Source organism: Anabas testudineus, chromosome 13 (genome assembly GCF_900324465.2).
Source record: "Anabas testudineus chromosome 13, fAnaTes1.2, whole genome shotgun sequence".
NCBI lineage: Eukaryota > Metazoa > Chordata > Actinopteri > Anabantiformes > Anabantidae > Anabas > Anabas testudineus.
This window is the reverse complement of record NC_046622.1, coordinates 22,334,826-22,355,673: the sequence shown is the minus strand read 5'-3', so window position 1 is coordinate 22,355,673 and position 20,848 is coordinate 22,334,826. Positions and strand designations below refer to the sequence as shown.

The 20,848-nt window shown below is 42.0% G+C and overlaps 3 protein-coding genes across 5 annotated transcripts; all 3 read right to left on the bottom strand.

Annotated features, from left to right (window-relative positions):
• Positions 1 to 7,029: 7,029 nt before the first annotated feature.
• On the bottom strand, positions 7,030 to 10,335 carry dynll2a (dynein, light chain, LC8-type 2a). Of its 2 annotated transcripts, none has more exons than XM_026376931.1 (3): positions 10,160 to 10,335; positions 9,503 to 9,670; positions 7,030 to 9,060 (listed from the first exon to the last, which is right to left on the bottom strand). In XM_026376931.1, exons 2-3 carry the CDS (start codon positions 9,632 to 9,634, stop codon positions 8,923 to 8,925), a joined length of 270 nt encoding a protein of 89 aa, XP_026232716.1. In that variant the 5' UTR covers positions 9,635 to 9,670; positions 10,160 to 10,335; the 3' UTR covers positions 7,030 to 8,922. The 2 variants fall into 2 exon arrangements, with proteins under 2 accessions (XP_026232716.1, XP_026232724.1); XM_026376939.1 differs by having other exon boundaries at positions 9,503 to 9,667.
• Positions 10,336 to 11,987: 1,652 nt separating this feature from the next.
• srsf1a (serine and arginine rich splicing factor 1a) lies at positions 11,988 to 14,339 on the bottom strand. Its single transcript, XM_026376919.1, has 4 exons — positions 13,892 to 14,339; positions 13,132 to 13,310; positions 12,505 to 12,677; positions 11,988 to 12,338 (listed from the first exon to the last, which is right to left on the bottom strand). Exons 1-4 carry the CDS (start codon positions 14,077 to 14,079, stop codon positions 12,135 to 12,137), a joined length of 744 nt encoding a protein of 247 aa, XP_026232704.1. The 5' UTR covers positions 14,080 to 14,339; the 3' UTR covers positions 11,988 to 12,134.
• An 816-nt stretch (positions 14,340 to 15,155) lies between these two features.
• aldoca (aldolase C, fructose-bisphosphate, a) lies at positions 15,156 to 18,283 on the bottom strand. 2 transcript variants are annotated; one of them, XM_026373994.1, is made up of 9 exons: positions 18,249 to 18,283; positions 17,681 to 17,815; positions 17,322 to 17,533; positions 17,125 to 17,179; positions 16,869 to 17,029; positions 16,692 to 16,775; positions 16,216 to 16,390; positions 15,938 to 16,137; positions 15,156 to 15,841 (listed from the first exon to the last, which is right to left on the bottom strand). In XM_026373994.1, the coding sequence occupies exons 2-9, from the start codon at positions 17,790 to 17,792 to the stop codon at positions 15,749 to 15,751; spliced, it is 1,092 nt and encodes a 363-aa protein (XP_026229779.1). In that variant the 5' UTR covers positions 17,793 to 17,815; positions 18,249 to 18,283; the 3' UTR covers positions 15,156 to 15,748. The 2 variants fall into 2 exon arrangements, with proteins under 2 accessions (XP_026229779.1, XP_026229770.1); XM_026373985.1 differs by having other exon boundaries at positions 17,681 to 17,818; positions 18,249 to 18,279.
• Between the last annotated feature and the right edge of the window lie 2,565 nt (positions 18,284 to 20,848).

The following is a 20,848-nucleotide window of genomic DNA, read 5'->3' as shown; positions in this document are numbered from 1 at the left end:
GCCCTCTGTCTCCACGCTCCTCTGCTCATCCCTAAAATTAATTCATCCGCACATCTCTGTCCTTCCAACACCACATTAACCCTGACCGCAGGAGGCATCCTGTTGGAAAAAAATGTCCCTCTGTGGCTTTACAGTGAAACATCAGTTTGACCTTTCCACCTCAGACCCCCTCTCTGCTCTTTTCCCACCCTCACATTGAGTTCCTTGCTGTTTCTCTGGCTCCGTTCACACTGCAACGCCAACGTGTTCTAGCCTGACGCTACAAGCGTGCAGGAAAGATGTGCTAGTTTTATGAAAACTAACATGAAAATACACACGCCGTGGTGATCGCAACATGTCTGTGGTTGCCATGCACTGAGGACAACTCATTTCAGAGGGTCACGCCACACTGGCTGCTTTCTGGAGGACAGAGAAACTGTAATTGGGGGTCATTAGGTATTGCCCAAGACCAGTCATGCAGGGTTGGTTTGTAGATTGAGACATGGTGACTGCACAGTCCCACCGCCTCTATCAGTGTCCCCTACCTGTGTGACTTCCCCAACCCCCCGACCTCCCTGAACAAACCCTCTGCATGACCCCCTCAGCCCTATTACCCCCGCCCTCCAACACACACACACACACACACCCCAATGTCTTTTGGTTTTTACCTATATATGACTTGATTAAATATTGCCTAAGACATTGCAGGAGGCTATTCAAATACAATACTGTTATTTTAATAAACACACTGACACAAACATGACACAAACATGTCAGCACTGCAGTTCTATTGATCCCTTCATATGATCTGCAGATTATAAACTTTAAACTTTTAACAAAGTGTAATGTGTGTGTGGCTTTCATTTACACCAAATATGTCCACCCTACAAGAAAACATTGAAGGGTTTGGTACAAACCAATTTCCTTCAGTGGTGAGTCTCAATTACGTGATATGAGAAAATATGAGAGGAAATGTCATACACATGTACGCATGCGTTCATTTTAATTTTCTTTATTAATCTTTCTATTATGCCATAAAGATTCAAACGTTTGCTCAATGAGAAAATAAGTAAAAAGGGGAAATATCCCTCTCCAGTGTCAGAATGTCCCACCTGTCTGAAGATTTAAAACCTCTATGCAAGTTAATCTTTTTGCAGGGAGTCAGTGCAGGAGCCCCCTGCAGCCACAGAGCCACAGTCAGTGAAGCCGCAGTTTCACAGTCCCTCTCATAAAGAGTTACCCTGCTTTATGGCCCTATTGCCAAAGATCACATGCCTTCGGTGCTGGGATATAATCTGAGATAAGGCAAGAAAGTACCGAAACAAGTGCTTCTCTCCTCCTTCCTTACGCTGCTTATTCAGGTATATGAACAGGATGGTGAACACCTTAAAGGTTCGTCCTCAGTTTGTGAGTAAATACACAGTCTGCTAAATAAAAGAAAGTCTCGCACCAGCTGTTTCTTCATATCAAGTTGTAACGAGAGAAACCGAGATGACTTCTCAGGAAGATATCAAAGAAAGCCTAAATCACTGAGATGCCCTTATTGCATACAAGTTTTATAAATCATGTCTTTATGATAAGCTGATTACCTTAGCCTTGACAGCAGCGCACACCAAGGGCAGTAAAGGAGCAGGATTACGAGGTGATGGTCCATAAAGGGTTTGGCTCAGATAAGATGGTTTGTTGGAGGCACAGACATGACTGGTCTGGACTTTAGGTCAAGAGAAACTAGACTTTCTTACTGACAATGAGGCCAACATCTGCTACAAAACACCTGAATATGCGATTTATTTATTTTTTTTTTTTTGGGACCTTATGAAGTTCAGTTTTACCTGAAGCGAATTTGTGTTTATATGTTTCCATTAGTGTGTGAGCAGACAAGGTCATAAAAATATTGCGGCCAATGAAAGGTAACCTTTAAACTGCTCCTCATTAAGTCATGTAGGATGTTTGCTGTGATGTGGAATGACTTGAAATCTTGGCGGTACCTGTGTTTTGTTTTTAAAACACTGGGGTAGTATGAACGTGTGACATCTGCACCAGAGATCATTCCTCTACTTTGCCATTTCAGTAAGTCTGATTAACTTTATGTCTGCGTTGTTCTGCCAGCAGTCACAATCAAATTCCTCCTCACTGAGTTCATTCTTCAGAATGACTCTATTAATGAGCCCAGTGGCATATGAGCGAAACCACACCTGAGTGAAACTGCATGGGGTGACTGCTCCAGCAACTTCCCGCATTGCAATGCAAACCTTCATGGCTGCAGTCCATTCGGAGGAAACCATTAGAACAAACTGCTCTCGGGTGCAGCAAAGCAGACCGGGCACAATCATTTATGAAGCAAATCACCTCTGGGTGCCCTGCGCAAGGACAAAGCACAGAGTGTCCGCATGCAAACACTGACACTTTTCACCCACAGAGCAGTAGTCATGATCTGAAGACACGGGGAAACAAAAAATGTCATGTTTTTGGTCTTATGTTCTATTTAATCAGTAACTATTAGTAGGATGTTGCAGCAGATGTCTGTTTCCCTTTAGTCATGGGAAATTCCACTTTTTCTGTAAAACTTCCTGTTGTTTTTCATAATTAGCTAATAACGTGAAGAAAACGTGTGGATGTACAGAAGAAGTCGCGTTCACGCTGTGTTCACGCTAATAGATCTACAGTAATGTGAGCTGTGCAAAGAATTCAGCTTGGTTCACACCTGGCATGTATGAAACATGCCAAGAGGTTTTTAAATAATGAATATTACTTGTTTATTATTTTTATTGAGTGAAAATCTGTTACCTGATGTGTATGTGATGAGTGTCAGGCAGATGTTACTGACACACACATAACTACATTAAACTTCACCTGAATGCTCATCATATTAATGTTTAGTGAACACAACTGTTGCACAGTGCACAGCTGCGTTTCTGCAACTAAACATAGTGATTATTGTTATTTTAAAGACATGACCCTCTGGAGATCTACTTTAAGTTTTAAGCCTGACTGTTTTAAAAAGCTTTTAAAGTTTTACACCGTTGTTTTTTTTACTAACAAAAGAAAAGGAGAGAGACTGGGAGCAGGAAAGAGATCCTTCATAAAGAGAAAGGGTTCCCTCTTGTGGTCACAGCAAGGACGTGCACACAGTGAGTGGATCTCTACCTGTGTAATGAGAGGTTAATCCCACACAAGGTTTTCTACAGCTGTTTCCTTTAACCTCAGCACTAGCTGTGTCACTCTATAAAGGGGAGCCGTTATGTAATAGTCTTTAACTGTTACCATGCAATGATATATATATATATTATATAAGTCACGACGTGACAGGAGCGTAGGTGTCATTTTACATTTCACATATCGTCAGAGCACCTGTTAAGCTCACTTACAAAAGCCTGCACACACTGGATTAAACAGCACCAGCTGACACTGTTGTTTTTGTGCAGTGCCTTAGCCTCATTTTTTATACTTTTCCCAACTGTACTGCAAATTAAAAACTGAAACCTTTCATTTCCAAAAGGATACACCACCTTAATTCAGTACTGTGCAGTAGACCCACTTACAGTAATCACACCTTTGAGACTTCTTGGCAAAGTCTATACAGTCTTCTCACACCTGGATTTGTGCAGTTCATCCCATTCCTCCTGACAGATCCTCTCACGTTCCTTCAGATTCAATAGGACGTGTGAGTGAAGGGTCATCTTCAGGTTTCTCCACTGACTGTGTCTGGGCTGTGTTTATCCTTAGTCTTACTAAGCCATAGAGAGCCTAAACTAAAGCAGGTGTAGGCAGGTCAGTGTATGTGGACGAAACATTCATGCATATTAAACTGGTGTTATTTTAGTTCTACAAGCTTCATGCGAGCACTTGTCTGTATTTCCACTGGTGTGCAGCGTTCACACTCACTCACACTGTGTCTTAACTCACATATTTTCATTTTCCAGGATACAGTGACACATTCACAGTTGATTTCCCCTAATAACGGTGGCATGTACTTCAGCCTACACACTGTGTGATGCTGCTCATGTGTCCAGCAGCTGCTATTAACATGTTAATGTGCAACTTTTTTTCCCCTCCTCTTTTAGATCGACACCCCTGATGTTCACGTCTGACTCATTTGCCTCCTTGTTATGCCAGTGTTTAGTCCGCCCACTGGTCATCTCACAGTCTATGAGGCCTCTGCAGAGCACATTTACCGCATCAATGAGACCTACGCTCCAAACAAAATAGAAGGGTATTTTCAGCCTGAGCCTAAACAACAGCCTGTTTGGTGCAATTCAGGTTATTGAAATGTTTTTCAGACCAAACCTGTGAGGAGCTGAAAAGAGCCATTTGAGAGCATGTGGGTAACACTATGTCGCAATAAAAGGTTGTTTTTGGTTCATTCAGTGATCTGGATTTAATTTTTAATGCCTTGGTCTGATGGAAAATGAGCAGTGTCTGATGGAGCTGGATTCGAAACAGCGTTAACACTAAAGGGGAAAAGCAATCAGTGAGAAAGAGGTTCGACAACAACTCAACAGCCCATAACGAGAAAGACTGACCATCTGATTCCTGCATCTATTCGTCAGCTGATGTACGGCTGTATCACTGCTTCATTGTTCCAACCTGTCTAAGTATACATATATATATATATATATGTATATATGTATAAGGTTTCCAGTCAATTATCTGCATGATCTAAATGTAAAAGTGCTCTGACCATGCAGCGGTGTGTGGGAAGCTAGATGAAGGCAGCCAGAGGCTGTGAACGAGAAAGCAGGCAGGTATGTGGGGGGAGGAGGAGCTGGTGGGAAAAATCGGGTGTAAAAACATCAGTGAAGGTTTGGTGAAAATCCAGACGAGCCTCTGACGCACTCGCCCTTAAAGTGTGAGTGAGCTCACATGTGAGAACATTATGATACATCTCTCTCTCTCTCTCTCTTTTTTACATTATTTATGATGTCTGCTAAAACAGCCAATTCATGCCGCTCGGCACCAAGTGAAACCCAACACATTAAATGGTCCAAATGAATTGATTGAGCTTCAAAGGTGTGAAGAAGGGAGAATTGTCCAAAAGGTTTTTTCATATCGTGTTCCACTTAACTCCAGAGAGGATCTTATTTCACCCACTTTGACCTCAGTCTGTCTCTAGAAATTATTCATCAGCCACTTGTCCTTTAATTTGTCTCAGCTCCACTAACTCTGCACGCTCTTGTTTCGACAGAGGTCCATTTACGCACATCATGTAACTGCTGCACGTTACATAAGCGCCACTTTATTCATGCCACTGTTGTCAATAGGACAGAAACAAACATTGAAACTGCACCAAAACATCTCCAGTGTCATATTAGGGGTCGCATTGCAATTATGAATCAAAGGAAACAGTATGATGTGTCTTTTATTCTGTATTGCAGTGTAATGAATATCATTACGTCAGCTCTGATCCTGACACACAATCTCTGATTTGAAGCTGAGGTCCAGCTTCTGCTCCTGTTTGTCATCTGCGGCCGTGAGTCAAACAGCACCAGGTCTGCTCACGCTCACTGCAGGTGGGATAATCAGGGAAATCGCTTTCTGTAGTATTTAAACATGGCTCTAATGGGTGCACTGAGGGGCACTAGTTTGTGCAGCATCAATGACAAAACATCACACGGTCGTTCAAGGACGTGCAGTCATATTCTTATTTTAGTTTGTAGGACTGATTCACCCTAGGTTGTAATCCTGTGATCTGATATGTGACTTGTATAGTGTTGTTTTAAATAAAAAAATTAATTGCAACAAGAATATATTTTTGTTAACACAGAAATTGAATTAGATTTCTGGAAAGTTACGACTACTGATGCTGAACTGATAATACTTCATCAGCAATAATGACGCTGCGGAGGACAAAACACTGGATCCTACATTTCCCATAATACGACTCGATGGCTTCTTTTCATTTTGTTGAAAAGACAATAGGGCCATAAAATAAATCGAGACATATCTCATGTGTCTTCCCGCCGCTTGCTTGTGCATTTCCACGGTGCGTGTGACAGGATTTGAATGTGTGAGTGGTGGCGGCAGCCGTACGAGCAGCACGGCACTGCAGCAACCGATGTCGCCATTACAAACACACTGTGATGTGCAGCTGTAGTAACTAATGCACGAACCCCGACCCCTCGCTGGGATCTTCTTTAAGGCCCATGTTCCCAGTGCAAGGTGATTCTTCCAGTAGCTTGTTTTGTTTGAAATCCACCAACGTATTTAGCTTTATAAGTGTCCTTAAGCCACATTATGTAACTTTAGACAAATCAAGTGGCACAATCTCCCTCTGAACTACTTAGAAATAGAAAACTCGCTTACTTCAACACACTGACCGGTTTCAGCAGCTCGTTGCGGCCGACGTTAGCCAGTGTTGGCAAACATCAAGCAGAGAGTGTCGTCTACTCCATGTTCCAGAGCCAGTTTCCGCCTCTTTATGCTATGAATTAGCATAATTGTCGTTCGAGGGCAGCGCCTGCTATTTAGAAAGGTCAGTCTCCCTTAAAAGGAACGGTTTGACATTTAAGTATGTCGTGTTTCTTGAGAGATAAAACAGCTGCAGATATGCCAGCCAGGTATAAGATGTTCATTTATTTATTTAGTAAGCCTTTGTTGCCTGTGAACAGAGCCAGCATTTCCAGCTGAGCTAAGTTAGCTAATTGCTGCTGGCATAGCTAGCCAAATAGCTTAGCTTAAAGACAGAAAACCACCTGATGCATGGCTCCATTCAAAGGTGTTTTAAAAATCTACCTTCAACCACCTTTAAAGCTCAATAATTAACATGGATTTTTACCTTTAGACAGGGATTTATGCTAAAAAGCTAACCAGCTGCTAGCATTGGATAACTACTTATCACATGGACATGAGAGTTAAAATATGCAAATATGTGCAAATATTTGCTTTTAGAAAATGACTAGAAAGTTGGAAAGTAATGGCACATTTCCCAAAATGTTTTGTAACAAACATAACTGTAAGTACATTTTCTGTTAACATTGGAAATTATACATGATGTTTTTGGCGAGTTGCAAGTACATTAAAAAAATGAATTTGACAAAGCGTAGCATATTTATTGTTAACTGGTTCACAACATGTCACCTGTGAGTTGAAAGACTTAATACATACATAGATTCTAACTGACTAGTGGGGAGATCTCAGCATTAAACCTCTTTAATGTACGTAGTCAGTGACGTCAGCATGAAATGGAGGGATGACAAGATAAAACGCCACAGTGTAATAAGTCAACAATTAATTTTTATTTTATCGAGTTTATACGATTTTGGTTCTGTAGCAACCTACTAGATAATTCTAATGAAGTGCAATTGTACTCAAGCCGGTTACAGTTGAGAGCAATGACAGGCACACGTTTTGTGTAAATTGAACAGCATTAAGAACGGCTCCTACATATACACAGCAAAAGTACATGCCAGAGGAAAACAATACTAAAATCAGTTCACATTGACAATAGTTAGGAAGACGTCCCTCAGAAAGAATCTAAGCTAACACTTGAGAGATGCACATTTTACCCATAGCTGGAATATGGGACAGAACAACTGAGCAAACATTCAGCCTTTACACACAGCGAGAAATGTGTGGTGTTATCCGACTACTAAATCTCTCAAATCTGCCCTCAAACAACATGTTTGATCAGAATCCAGACACTGTGCATTGCCATTTCAAACTAAATATATTGACACGACTAAATGAAAAACCCAAAACTCAGTGTGTTCGACAAGAGATGCACCTGCTTGCGGTTGCTGCACAAAGTCCCAACTCCAACTGTGTCGTCGTTCCTGCGTGTGCGGCAGGAAAGGTTGGGAGATAATGCAACAAGCCACAGAAGACATTTTAAACACAGGATCGCCAGTACTCTTAGCAGAGTTGACTGCAGGTGTTTTTTGTTTTTTTTTAACTTAAATCACCCTCATTATGTTGCTTTATAATAATCACTGGGACAATAGACATGTCAGCTCAGTACAATAACTACTAAATAAAAAGTGAAAATCAAATACAAATTATTTAGCTTGTAGCTGAAATCTTGTGTGTCTGCTGACAGTCAAAGTTGATATAGGTATTATCCTCCAAACATGCGGAAACACGGGACTAAAAAAGTCTGAGATTTTGGTAACTAGTCTGTGTTAACTAGTGTTAGTACGCAGACATGACAGGCTAAGGTCTGTACGTGCGAGCTTGATTCGCTCTGTCCATGTTCACAGTGAGAATTTAAGCGCTGACAAACTAAACATCCCTTGGAAACGTTTGCACTGGCTTGTGTTGGTTCCAAATGTCAAAGTGTGTTGGATGACATCTTTTCTGAAAGCGACTGCGAGAATTTCAACTTCTGTTGAGGACTGAAAACAATAACGATGTTGTATATACACATCTCCAGACAACATAATTCAACATAATGCATTTAAGTAAGATAGGAGTAATAAACTGAACACATGCTGTCAGGTTACAGTTTGCTCTTTGTGTGAAGAAACTCATCCTGTATAAAGAGCCCAACGATTTCGCTCCCTTAACCAAATTTTTTTTTCATGGTCACGTGTTAAAATCTTGATAATGAATTGTAAAATTGGTGCACGCAGTATGATTTTACCATCTAAACGGACAGATGGAATCTCATAACACTTTCTGGCAATGCCACTTGTGAAGGAAAGCAGATGCCACACTACATTCTACAGCTTTCCTTTATTATACAATCACGGGCCACATTGAAATCTTTTACGACCTATAATTTAACGGCATCAATGAAAATTATTTCAGTTGCATTCAAATGGCAACTATCAAAAAGTAAACTTACTTTTAACATACATATTAAATAGTGTATTGTCCATGCAATTGCGCACGGCCGGTTTTGCATCGTTATGGTATGTCGTTATTAGTGTATGGGAGTTGTCAGCCACCAGTGCATTTTCCGATATAGCTTCAGGAGAACTACTTCTCAACACCCAAATAAACGTCTCAGCCAGACTTGAAGAGCAAGATGGCCACTTGGCCCAGGTAGAAGTAAATGAAATGCTTTGTCTCATGGGTGACGTAGCTGCCGAAGTTCCTACCGACAATGCAGTGCCAGGTGGGGTTATACTTCTTGTCAAACTCCTTAAAAAAAACAAACAAAAAAAAACATGTCATATAGAGACAGACAAATTAAACAGTGTGTCTATGTACATTCTTATCCAGACGATGATTTTTGATTTTTATTGCTTAATTATATAAGTAAATAAAAGCAGCATTTCTATTTTCCATGGTATGAATTTCTTGTTTTTATTTGATTTTACATTTGTACTGTTTGGTCTACCTGTACTAGAAGTAGAAGATATAAAAATAGAATGTTTGTAGACACAAAGACTTTAGAGGGGGACTTGTGCACTCATGACCCCGGTAATAAAGAAATCTTGTGTACGGCCCTGATCACAAGAGCTTTTTCCTCACACTGACCAAAAATAGATCAGAGGATAGGAAAAAGCAGTGGATTCGCAGCCCGTGTGTTACTGATGACAGCTCACAGCAGCTCTGCTTGCATCCGTCCCTCCTGTCTCACCTTCTTGATGTAGGCTGCAATGTCTTTCTCTATGTTGTACTTCTCCATCGCCTGGGTGGCACAGTCCACGGCGTCCTGCTGCATGTCCTCGGACATGTCTGCGTTCTTGATCACAGCTTTCCTGTCAGTCATGGCTAAGGATGATGATGATGACGATGATGATGCCTGCTGAAGAAGTAAAGCGCACGTTCACTCGGACGCACCGCACAGAAAATGAGCACCGCACGTGGTGATGGGGATGGGGACGGTCTAGGCCAGCCGGATCATTGCAAGACATCGACCATACGCAGAAAATTGCCCGTCTGGCACCACGTTTTCCATCATTTGCACTGATTCCTAACGAGAACTTCTGCTCGTGTGTGTCTATGATCATTCTTATACAGACGATGACTTGAGCGTTGCATAGATTGGCTGTGAAACTTGATACAGGTGGAGTTAAATTACTTGACTGGAGCGAAATCACTTTACGATAAAAAGCAGCTTGTGCACGGGGGGAGACCAAAAGTAGCACAATGTATGTGCACAGCAAAGACACGCATGCTGCTGTCGGTGCCAGTGCAGTGTGGACATGTCTAAGCAAAAAAAGCGCACCATCACAAATCTATCTATCAATACATGCAGGTCCATCTTTTCCACATGATGAAATCCACAACTCACCTTTTCTCGAACCGTCTCAAAACACTTCTTTCCCAAATAAAAGATGGATTTCACCCGGCCACGGGGTTGGGGGAGGTTGCGATGATGCTGCGGCTAATTGCTTTTTAAAGATTTACACAATAAGCATGTAGGCAGGTTGGCTGTGTCCGCTGTGCTCTCTCCAGCAGCTCCCCGCCCCTCTGCTGCATCCTGCCATTGGCTGGGCTGCACACTCTCCGCGTGTTGCAAGCGTTTTTCTCCAGCTCCTGTCTGCCAGCATCTTATTTCATCCCACAATGCATCATTCACGGCATACGCCGACTGTGGCCTGAGACGGAACCAGCACTTGGGCTGCAGGTAGGGATCACTTGGCTGTGCGTGCAGGACGTATCCATCTGTCACATAACATTTCCACAACATGCAGCCCGCGCTGCTCTTGTTTTATTTAGTCATTCTACAGCTGCAACCTGGTTGCTACACAGAAAGCTTGAAGCTTATTCAGTCTTAGCTTTAGCTTTATTTATGCAGAAGAATTAGTGTGTGAGGTTACTTATGCATGTGATGTTTGGATTTATAGATAAAATAAAAACAAACCAAGTGTCCTTGTTTTAAAGTGTTTTATTGAAAATGCTAAGAGAAAAAAGAAGATTAAGCAAAATAAAGACATACAAACTACACCCAAAGAACCCCATCCCCCCCCAATTTTTAATTCCTTCATACCAGGCATCTACGATTCCATCCTTTGATCCAACTTCCTGGTCCTCAGTTTCGTTTTCTTGTAAGATAAAAGCCATTATCACTGAAAGACTTTAGGCAGGGGAGAGTGCCTACTATATACAAAAAAGAAAAAAAAAGAAAACAAAAGAATTGCTCTAGAACTCCCCGTTATTTAGTTCTTAAATCAACTCATCTGTATCCTGGAAAAACTGATCCCGTTCCGAGCTTCCATCCTTGCCTATCCCTTCCCTAATCGATCCACTCATCCAGCTCCAAGGATTGGGATCCACTGAGCCACTCCTCCAATCAAAACCTTGAAATACCAGGAAGAAAATCAGAGGCAGACCGTTAGAATAAAATGTCAAAATTTTGGGGCCTAACTTTTTTTTTTCCATGTTGAGCACTCATGTCAGATTAAGAAAAAAAATTAAAAATAAAAAAATACCAGAGCACACAACTTCTATCACTCCCTGAAGGTAAAACACTTGAGGACTTTTAAAAGTTATACGTGGGACGCTTTTGCAGTGAAGTAGTGATTCAGATTTTTACATTTGACAGCAAAGATGAAACACTTACATCACAACACTTTATCTAGGACAGCTTAGTCTGTGACAGGCCAGAGTAGCATGTTAAAAATCGTATACGTAACAAAGTACAGCACATATGGCTTTGTTAAATATGACATGCATGATATGGCAACCGATCAAAATTTTCAATTTATGGAATATGAAGCGTACCATTGCCTCGACCTGATTGCTCCTCAATTAGATGTCCTATCCTGACCATACAAATGAAATGTGCTCCACAACGGTTTTAATCCAAATCACTTTAATCCTTCTCTTCAGATGTCTAAAGGAAGACACAAGGGTAAAATACAGTTAAGCATTGGGCTCCCCATCCAAATAGCCCACCCCACATACCCCATGAGAAACGCTTTTTTAAAAAAAGAGAGAGAAAAAAAAAAAAGACAAAACTCAATACTTGCAAAAACATTGAGCACAGCTTATAACTCCTCAACATTTTTGAAGTTGACACCGCACAATTTCTAATGTTGCAAAACTTGAGGACAGAGAGAAGGAGAGAGGGGGACAAAACAAAAGGACAAAGCAGCTGGAAGAGGGTGGAGGTGGGGTACATCTACATACCAAGATCATCCACAAGGACATCGGGGACATGAAATGCAAAAATTAAAAATCAATAACTGACATCTGGAGAAACTCAAGAGGTAAAATCAGGAGGGTAATACATCAAAAGGGCAAAGCATTGGTGGTAGAAAGGTTTAGGAACGGGAACGAGAGCGGCTGTGACGAGGCGAGTAGCGTGGTGATCCTCTGCCGCGACCACGAGAATTGCTTCGGCTGCGACTGCGGCTGGCGCTGCGACTGCGGCTCCTGCTCCGGCTGCCACGGCTACGGGAGCGTGATCTTCCATAACTCGGGCTGCGTGGACCGTCTAATTTCACACGAATGTAAGCAGTCTCTCCCTGGCAGACACAAGAGAACTTGACATTGAAAAGACAACATTCCTGCCTATGGTGGAAATACAGACGGAAATGAGGGCTCAGGTGAGCTTTCGCATTTCCTTAAGTACTCACCTTGACACGACAAACAAAAACTATCCATGACAGTTAATCAAATCAGTACACATACCTCATGTGAGCGGAATTTGGTGTTGTCCAGCTTTCGAACGGCATAGGTCATGTCTTCTTTGCGCACAAATTCTACAACCCCGGTTCCATCTCTGTAAACATCAGCGTAGCACACATCGCCTGCCTCACGCATGTGGTCCTTCAGGTCCTGCCAGCTGCCACTTTGAGGAAGCCCTGGAAGATGGCACAAAAACTTTTAGTTGATACACAGGGATTTTTTTTTCAGCTTCGTCTTTTTGCAGGCACTTCAACATTTACTATAACAACTGTAGGGCCAATTTGTCACCCCAAGATATGACAACTTACTGTATATTATTGCTGAGCCAGTTTTAATCAACACAAATCACATAATACATGTCAATATTTTAAATAACCAGTAAATGGACATTAAAAGAATTTTTTTTAAGTGCATTCTCTCTTATAAGGATTAATCAGCTACAGTGTTTCATACCAGTTTTGCATTATTTTACAGACAACATTTATTGCTCCATGTTATGCAAATAGTATATTTAGATTAAGACAATTTATTTTTGTTCTATTTTTATTGTGCCTTTTTAACTTCCCGCCATGGGAGAGCAGATATAAATGTATTAAAATAAAACGTGAAGCCAAATTAACTGTTGCTCACCGGACACAACAACCCTGTACTCGGAGCGCCTGGATGGAGGTCCGTATCTGCCTCTGGGAGCTCCACCGATGCCACCAAACCCGCCTCTGGAGCCCCGGCCGCTTCGAGGAAACTCCACACGCAGTCTGTAGCCGTCGTAGTCATAACCATCGCGTCCATACACGGCATCGTCAGCGTCCCTGTTAACAAAACGACACAGCTTCAATGTTAAAACATGGAGGGCAGCGAGGTGCATCGTACACATGCAGAAAAAAGGCAGTCACGGACGTCAGCCATGTTAGCAGCTAGCTTGATCCGGTTAGCGTTTATCCACCGTGCAGACGTAAACCAAGTAACGTTAGTTCCCCAAGACTATTTTGGTTACACTTGCTTAGTTTAAAAAGCTCAAACACACACTACTCGTTTTGTTTCTGTGCAGAGAAACAGAACTCAACTGTAACTATTATGATCTCAACGACCTCATAAAGCGAGAAACAAAGCAAAGTGGGTGTTTGAGGTAACATAACATTGGAGCCGCGGTCTAAAGCCTAGTTGACCTAACGTCGGCATGTGTGAAGAGTACACGTTAGACTTGTAACGTTATTATGAAAAACACAAAGTCGAAAACGAAAGAGAACAAACCACGCTTCGTTGTGAGAAAATGGCCAAGCGGACCAGGGAATAGTCTGAGCCCGCGAATTATGCATTAACACGCGAGCGAGCGAGCTACACAATGGCGCTGCCTCAGGCCTCAGCAGCTAGCCGTTAGTGGACGCCTTACCTCGGGTCCTCGAACTCAATGAAGGCAAACGGAGGTCCCCCTCTCCGGTTCTTCAGGTCGATATCTCGAATTGTTCCGTATTTGTAGAAGACGTCTTCCACATCTTTTGTGCGAATATCGGGAGGAAGGTTTCCCACATAGATTCGGCAGTCGTTGTTCCCAGCAGGGCCTCGCACAACACCCGACATCGCTGCTGCTGCTGCTGCTGCTGCTACCGGATAGCTTGCTACTTAAGCTAACGGCTTGTTGTATGCAAGACTGTGAACAACTGAAGAAATCCCACTGAGAACGGACCCCAGTCGGATGCAAGTCGAATACAACAAAGCAAAAACGTGCAGTTTCTGCAGCCCAGTCTGCTGCAGCTCCAGTGTACAGGGAACTCCTCGACGAAGATCCGACTGCTCCGATCCTTCTTCAGGAACCGCGCGTCTTTACCGAGGTGTTCAGGAACACCGGAAACGCCGCGGCCAGAGCTGACACGTCCGCCTCACAAAATAGTCCGCCGATTAACAATCAGATATTTCAAAACATATAATTAAGTATTTTGTGCGAAAAACAATCAAGTCAATTAATTAGCATCTTAACTTAACTTCTCAAATCAAAACACGAGGAGCTAATTAGTCCTCTGAACCTCTGCTCTAATGGCTTCTTAGTTTATTAATTCAAAGTCTTAACATCAGGTCTGCAATTAGCATTTTGATATGAAGCAATAAGTCAATAATACTAATAATACATCACTTTATAATTGTATTAACAGTTTTGTGTAACCTGATTGCCACATAAATGAGTTTGGTGCCTTTAAAACAGTTTAGGCTGCTATGTTATTTCAGCATTTTTGCAAATAAGCTTATTATCACAAAACTCTTCTACATTACATCTTTGTTTCTACTTTTTAAGGAAGTAACTAAGTTTTACATACAGTGCATCACATATTAGCCACATTAAACTCATCATACAGTAGCTGAAATTAACCTCACCTTTACCACATTTGCCTTGAATGTTCCATGATTATGGTTTTGTGTTTTTAAGTAAATAAGTAAAATTTCACTGTGAGACATTGTTGTAACAGATTATCTGTACGCTGTTATTACTTAAGTACAAGATCAGCTTGGAATACTTCTTCCATGGGCTAATGTACCAAAGATTTCCATCTGCTGGTAATGTACATACATACACATATTTTACGTCTTAAAATTAAAGTATCTAAACCAGATTTTACCAGAACACAGTTTTATTGTTCACATGCTTACAGCTCAGACGTGTTCACACTTTTAAACAGCTGACAGATACAGTAAAATCATTGTGCTGTGGTTTACTGGTGTACTGATTCTGCACAGGAACTGCAGATGCAAATTAGCCTGGAGCTAATTCTTGTACTGTATCTCTATTTGTACATGCTTACAGCTAAATAAGTCAAACTACACAAATTCATACAATCACACAGAGAAAAGTTTTGCAGGACTTAAATGGGGAATTCACAGATATTCATATTTTCACTATTTTTAATTAACTGTGTCATGACACAAACTAATGTCATTGCTCTGCAGCCAAAATTCTGTTTCTTGACAGCACACAGCAGTGTAGTATTTGTAACTAGGTGGTTAGTGAATGCCTTTAATGCTTTAGTTATGGCACTGTCACAACAGCATACTATACATCTATAACAAGCAAACATCTTCCATTCAGTACATGCATAAGAAATACTCAAGGCCATGATCTGATTGTCCTCATTTGTCAAGGCTAGAAAACGAGTGTCAAGTGCCTGTCAAGTATTGAAATTACTGTTCCTTTCTAATATGTCTTGTTATGGAGAATGTTATGGAAGAGCACAATGCTAATTAAATATTATAATAATATTCAGTATGCATGGCAGGACCCATACACGCGCTGGCCAGATTCACCATAGTTATCACCACCCGTGTACTTTCCCTGGCACGCCAGATTGTTTACCTGTGGGCAGAGAAGATATTAAACAGTACACAACATTGGAAACAAACAGCGGTTTGTTGTAAAGGGTCATATGATTTATCTGAAATGAATAAATACCTCTGCTCTCTTGATGAACTGCTCAGTGGCAGCTTTCTCATTCTCTTTATGTCCTCTCCAGGCTCTGAGCGCAGATGCCTGCAGGGCTCGACCAAAGGAAAACGTCATGATCCAGGGTTTGGCCAGAGGGCAGTTGTTGATGGCATTGAGGTGGACAGAGGCTTCCTCTTCACTCTGACCGCCTGAGAGAAAAGCTACTCCTGCAGGACACAGCACATCCAGTATATTTTCATTTGACTTTTGTCAGACTTTGTTCCACATTGTGTATGTTGGCTTACCTGGGACAGCAGGGGGAACAGTGCGGCGCAAGGCAGTGACAGTTGCCATGGCAACCTCTTCTGGGCTGTACTTGATGGGACAGCTGTGTCCGGCGGTGACCATGTTGGGTTTGAGGAGCGTGCCTTCCAGGTACACGTGGTGGTCTGACATGGCTTTGTACACGGCAGCAAGGACCTGGAATCCACACACAGCAGTTTTCTGTCTCACGCCTTGATCTTGAATTACACCACCATGCTTCCAGGGTCAGATCTACATGGGGGCAGGTGGGGGCCTATGCTAGGTTTTGCAGCCCAGTTGCGGCACACTCTGTGTGAAACTTAAGCTGCTGATTGGTCAAAGACCTTTTTTTAAAAAATTAAATTAAAGCTTAAAAGGAGTCCCCACACCAACCTAACCAAAACCTCTTGCTGCCCCTTTGCCTCCCCATGTCAATTTTTCTCAACCCATCACTGCGTGCAGAATGTGAGAAACCCACCCTCTCAGTGACGTACTGGCAGCGTTTCAGGTCATGATCTCCATCAGACAAAACCTCTGGCTCTATGATAGGCACAATGCCATGCTGCATGGCAAGAAAAAGGAAATGTCATCAGAAAAATAAAGAAGCATGCCACCATAAAGATGTATAGAAAAGATATATGATAGTTGGCTTGACCTGCTGGCAGATACTAGAGTAGCGTGCAAGAACATTTGCATTTTCTGCGATGGCCAGTTGAGATGGATTAGTGTCGCTGATTTTGAGGACGCAGCGCCACTTTGCAAAGACGGCTCCCTCCTTTTTATACTGCATACAGCGCTCTGCCAAGCCATCGAGACCTATGGAGGAGGTTTAAAAACATCTGTGGTGCGTCTTATAAAGTTGATATGTATGGTTGAAACAGTTCATACGAACAGCAGTGGTTTTGTCTGACCCTGTGTGGTGGTTTCTCCACAAGTTCCTGCCAGGGGGACAACGCCCTTGTCAACCTGGAAAAAAGAGAAGTTGCAACAAAATTGAATTCTTATGTACAAAAACAGTATAATCAGCCTGAGATGCTTTGTTGCACCTATTACTACAAGACTGGTATGATTTGAAACTCCACAGTGATAAGATTTGCCTCTGTCACACCTTGACGCCAACCAGGATGCCTCTGTCTCTGATCATTTTGACAAAGGGCACACCATTATCAGAGTGCTGGTACAGCGTCTCATGAAAGAAGATGACCCCTCCGATGCAGGAGTTGATGCGATCGTCTGCACTGAAAAGGATCTGCCGGTACTGCCTGCGGTTCTCCTCTGTGTTTTCCACTCCGACTTGGGCCAGCCTCTTAGCCATGCTGCCTGCAGTTCACACACAAGATGTACTCTTTGGCCTGGTCTTTATCAGCGACAGGGAAAAAGCATGTTTTCACCACGCACACAAATCACTGCTCTACATGTTTCCACAGACAGAAAGGATGAAAGAAGGACAGAGTGTCTTTTACAGACCCACAGACTCATCTGCAGCCAGGATGCCCTTCCCTTTAGAAACGATGCGTAGAGCAGTTTCATGTAGCTCCCTCTTCTGCGCCTCAGTGAGTGAAGGGAACTGGTGTGTCATCCTGAGCAACAGCTGTCCTACAGCTTCTGACAGAGGATGTAAATTTGTGATTGGATAATTTACACATAAATCAACAAGAAAGCCAGAGGCTATGCATCTATTACACTCCTTGACTCCTCAGTGGTACTGATCCTCCTTTAAGATATTTGCTACTTAGTCAGTGCTTCCATACTTACATACTTTGATGTAGGATAATATAGGATTACTGGATTATTAATTAATTATCAAGAACCAGGATAAAGGAGACAGGAAACAAGTTATCCAAGTGTATACATTTAAAAAGCATATCGGCTCAGCTGTCCACTGCACGAGTTCCCATTGGAGGTCTCTTTACTCTTTACTATCAACTTGATAAATGCTGCAATTTAACAGTTACCAGCTTGACCAAAGTTGCACAGGTTTCCAAACTGAAGTGATTTAAGCGTAAATGGTTACTTGAGCAGTAAAATGTCTTACCTGACAGAAAGTGAAATCCAACGGGTCTGGTTCTATCTGACTGATGTGACGAACACTGACAGAGGCTCTCAGTCAGCTCTAGTTTGTATCCTCCTCAAGTGTGTCACACCTCACAAGCCCGCACCCCTGGGCGGGGCGATCACGCCCACCTCTGCCCCATATAAAGTAGAAACCCTTGATCTTTTATTCTTTTTGAATGTTCTGTTACACTTTTTCCACTCTGGTGTGGCCATTTTAAAGTGTGTCACTCTACAACAGCAACCTCCTCATGTGGCTTTTAAACATGCATTGTTGTCAACTGGATGATCATGTTGCAACATTATAAGTTTTCCATACACACTGTTGTATAACTGTGTTGGAGCCCACTTCATAATCAAGTAGATTGTAAAATCGCAGTGTTAGTATTTAGTCAGAAGCAACCTCATTTAAGCGTTTAACTGCAGCCCATGTTCTATTTTTATTTTAATTAGTAAAAATGTGCCCTGAGGAACGTTTCAAGTCTCCTGATAATTTGGTCTTCACCCTCGAATTCACGGGGGTGTTTGAATCTCAGAGCAAATCATGCACTCGGTGACTTCGTTTAGGAGCCTTAAAGTGTAAAGAACGCATTGGAACAATTCAGGAATAGAAATCACTTCCAGGTTCCATTCAGTGTAAATGAAGGTAAAATGGCCCAGATCGGACTAAAAATGAGGTCAGCTAGATCATTTTCATTTTGAGGAAACAGTATGTAGGAGTGTCATGTACATGTTAGGCCTCTACAGGCTTATGGTTGTGTGCCGAGGGACCCAAGAGGTCAGAAGGCTCCTGGGCCAGAGCCTGAAAGTCATGGAGCTCAGGAGAAAGATCAAAACAGAGGTGGAATAACATAGAACTACCAACGGGAGATTACAAATAACTATGAAATGCAAAACTGCCAACTGTCCTTTTTACATACCTTACCTGTTACTATTTAGTTGGACTCCATGGGATGGCTTTCCTGCATTTCAGGGGGGACTCCTCACGTCACTATTGTGGGTCAGTGTGCCTGTGAAGCTAGATATGGGTCACTCGACTGCCTGCCACTACACAGCCACAGCACAGACACGGTGGACCTGTCTAAGACAAGGGCCTGAGAGGGAATTCGGTGTCAGGAAGCAGTGAGTGGAGGAGCTGGTGCTCTCCCATTCAGGAGATACAGTTTTAAATAGATACACGACTTCAATAAGAACAGCAATTAAGTGTGGCTGCCTCCGCCGGGACACTGGATTTTCTGTCCTCTGTTACCTAATTAAAAACATTTAATAATGCTACTTTATCTGGTCCTCAATTTTCTGTCCTATTAAGGGTGTCCTCAATGAGTCTGAGTGCTCCTCTAAATAGGTCAAGCTATAGAAGAAAGTTGGCCACATTCATATGGTAGCTGATCTCAAACACTCACTCAGTGGCCATTTAAAACAGACAGTACATAATACACCCTACTACTCTCTATGTAATGTACACTCAGTACAAACTGTTTCGACCATACAATGATCATTTCTTACCTCTAAAATGTCATTTACATTTAGTTATTTATTATATATATTATTTACAGTAAGGTACAGGGTACAAGTCAAAGTCAGGGTAAGCGTAAGGAGGTCTTCTCTAAGGACCCTACTGGAGATTAGAATCCCACAGCTGGGATTGGGATGACAGTGCTATTGTGGGGTTTTGTCCTAACTTACATAAATTATTCAACTTTACTCAACAACAATTTGTGCCTCTTCTGAGTTGAACTATGAACTATGATGAAGCCTAGACCTTCTATACTAGACTAGACTAATGGTCTTGTGGAGGGACTCCATTTTTAAAACATGAACTGCTTTAGTTTATATTGAGGACCTTTGTTGTGAAGGAGGACTGTAAAGCTTTAATACTTTTAAAAGCACAAACAGTTGCATTTACTCTTACAGGGACTAAACAATATTCACATTTCATTATTTATCAAAATAGCTGGCAATAAACAACTGATTAATCAACAACTGAAGTTCAACAAGTTCAGCTCTAGAGTACTGGTTGGTTTCTGGTGGACTGAGGAAATAATAAAAACTGCCATGTGTTGTATAATGGAGGTCAACAGTGGCACACTGTCACACGCTGCAGAGGATGACACACACACAAATAGGGAAAAGAAAAAATAAGAAACAGATGGAAGGATACACATTTCTGATCATTGTTGGTGAGTGGAAAGCTGCAGGATGTGAGCTCTACCCAGCACTCATTAGATGGCAGTGTGCCTGTTTTACATGTCCTGCACTGAGATTTGTAATCATACATCTGATCAGACTATGGGATAAGGTGAGGAAACTTTCTATAAACGTGTAAAGGATGATAAATGGGTGTTTGAGCTGCTGCTGTGAAGCAACAGTTTCACAACGTATTCACACACACACACACACACACACAGAGTGAGAGACAGTGAGTGATGAACAGGGACCTTTGTATATTCCAGATGAAACCAAGTGTGTGAGGGTTTGATTAGAAATGGAAAACTATAACAAACAGAAACTATGTCACATGTCTCAATATGCTTGTGTTTATTGGAGTCCTTAAAAACCCTCATTCAGATGCCTGCTCTAATG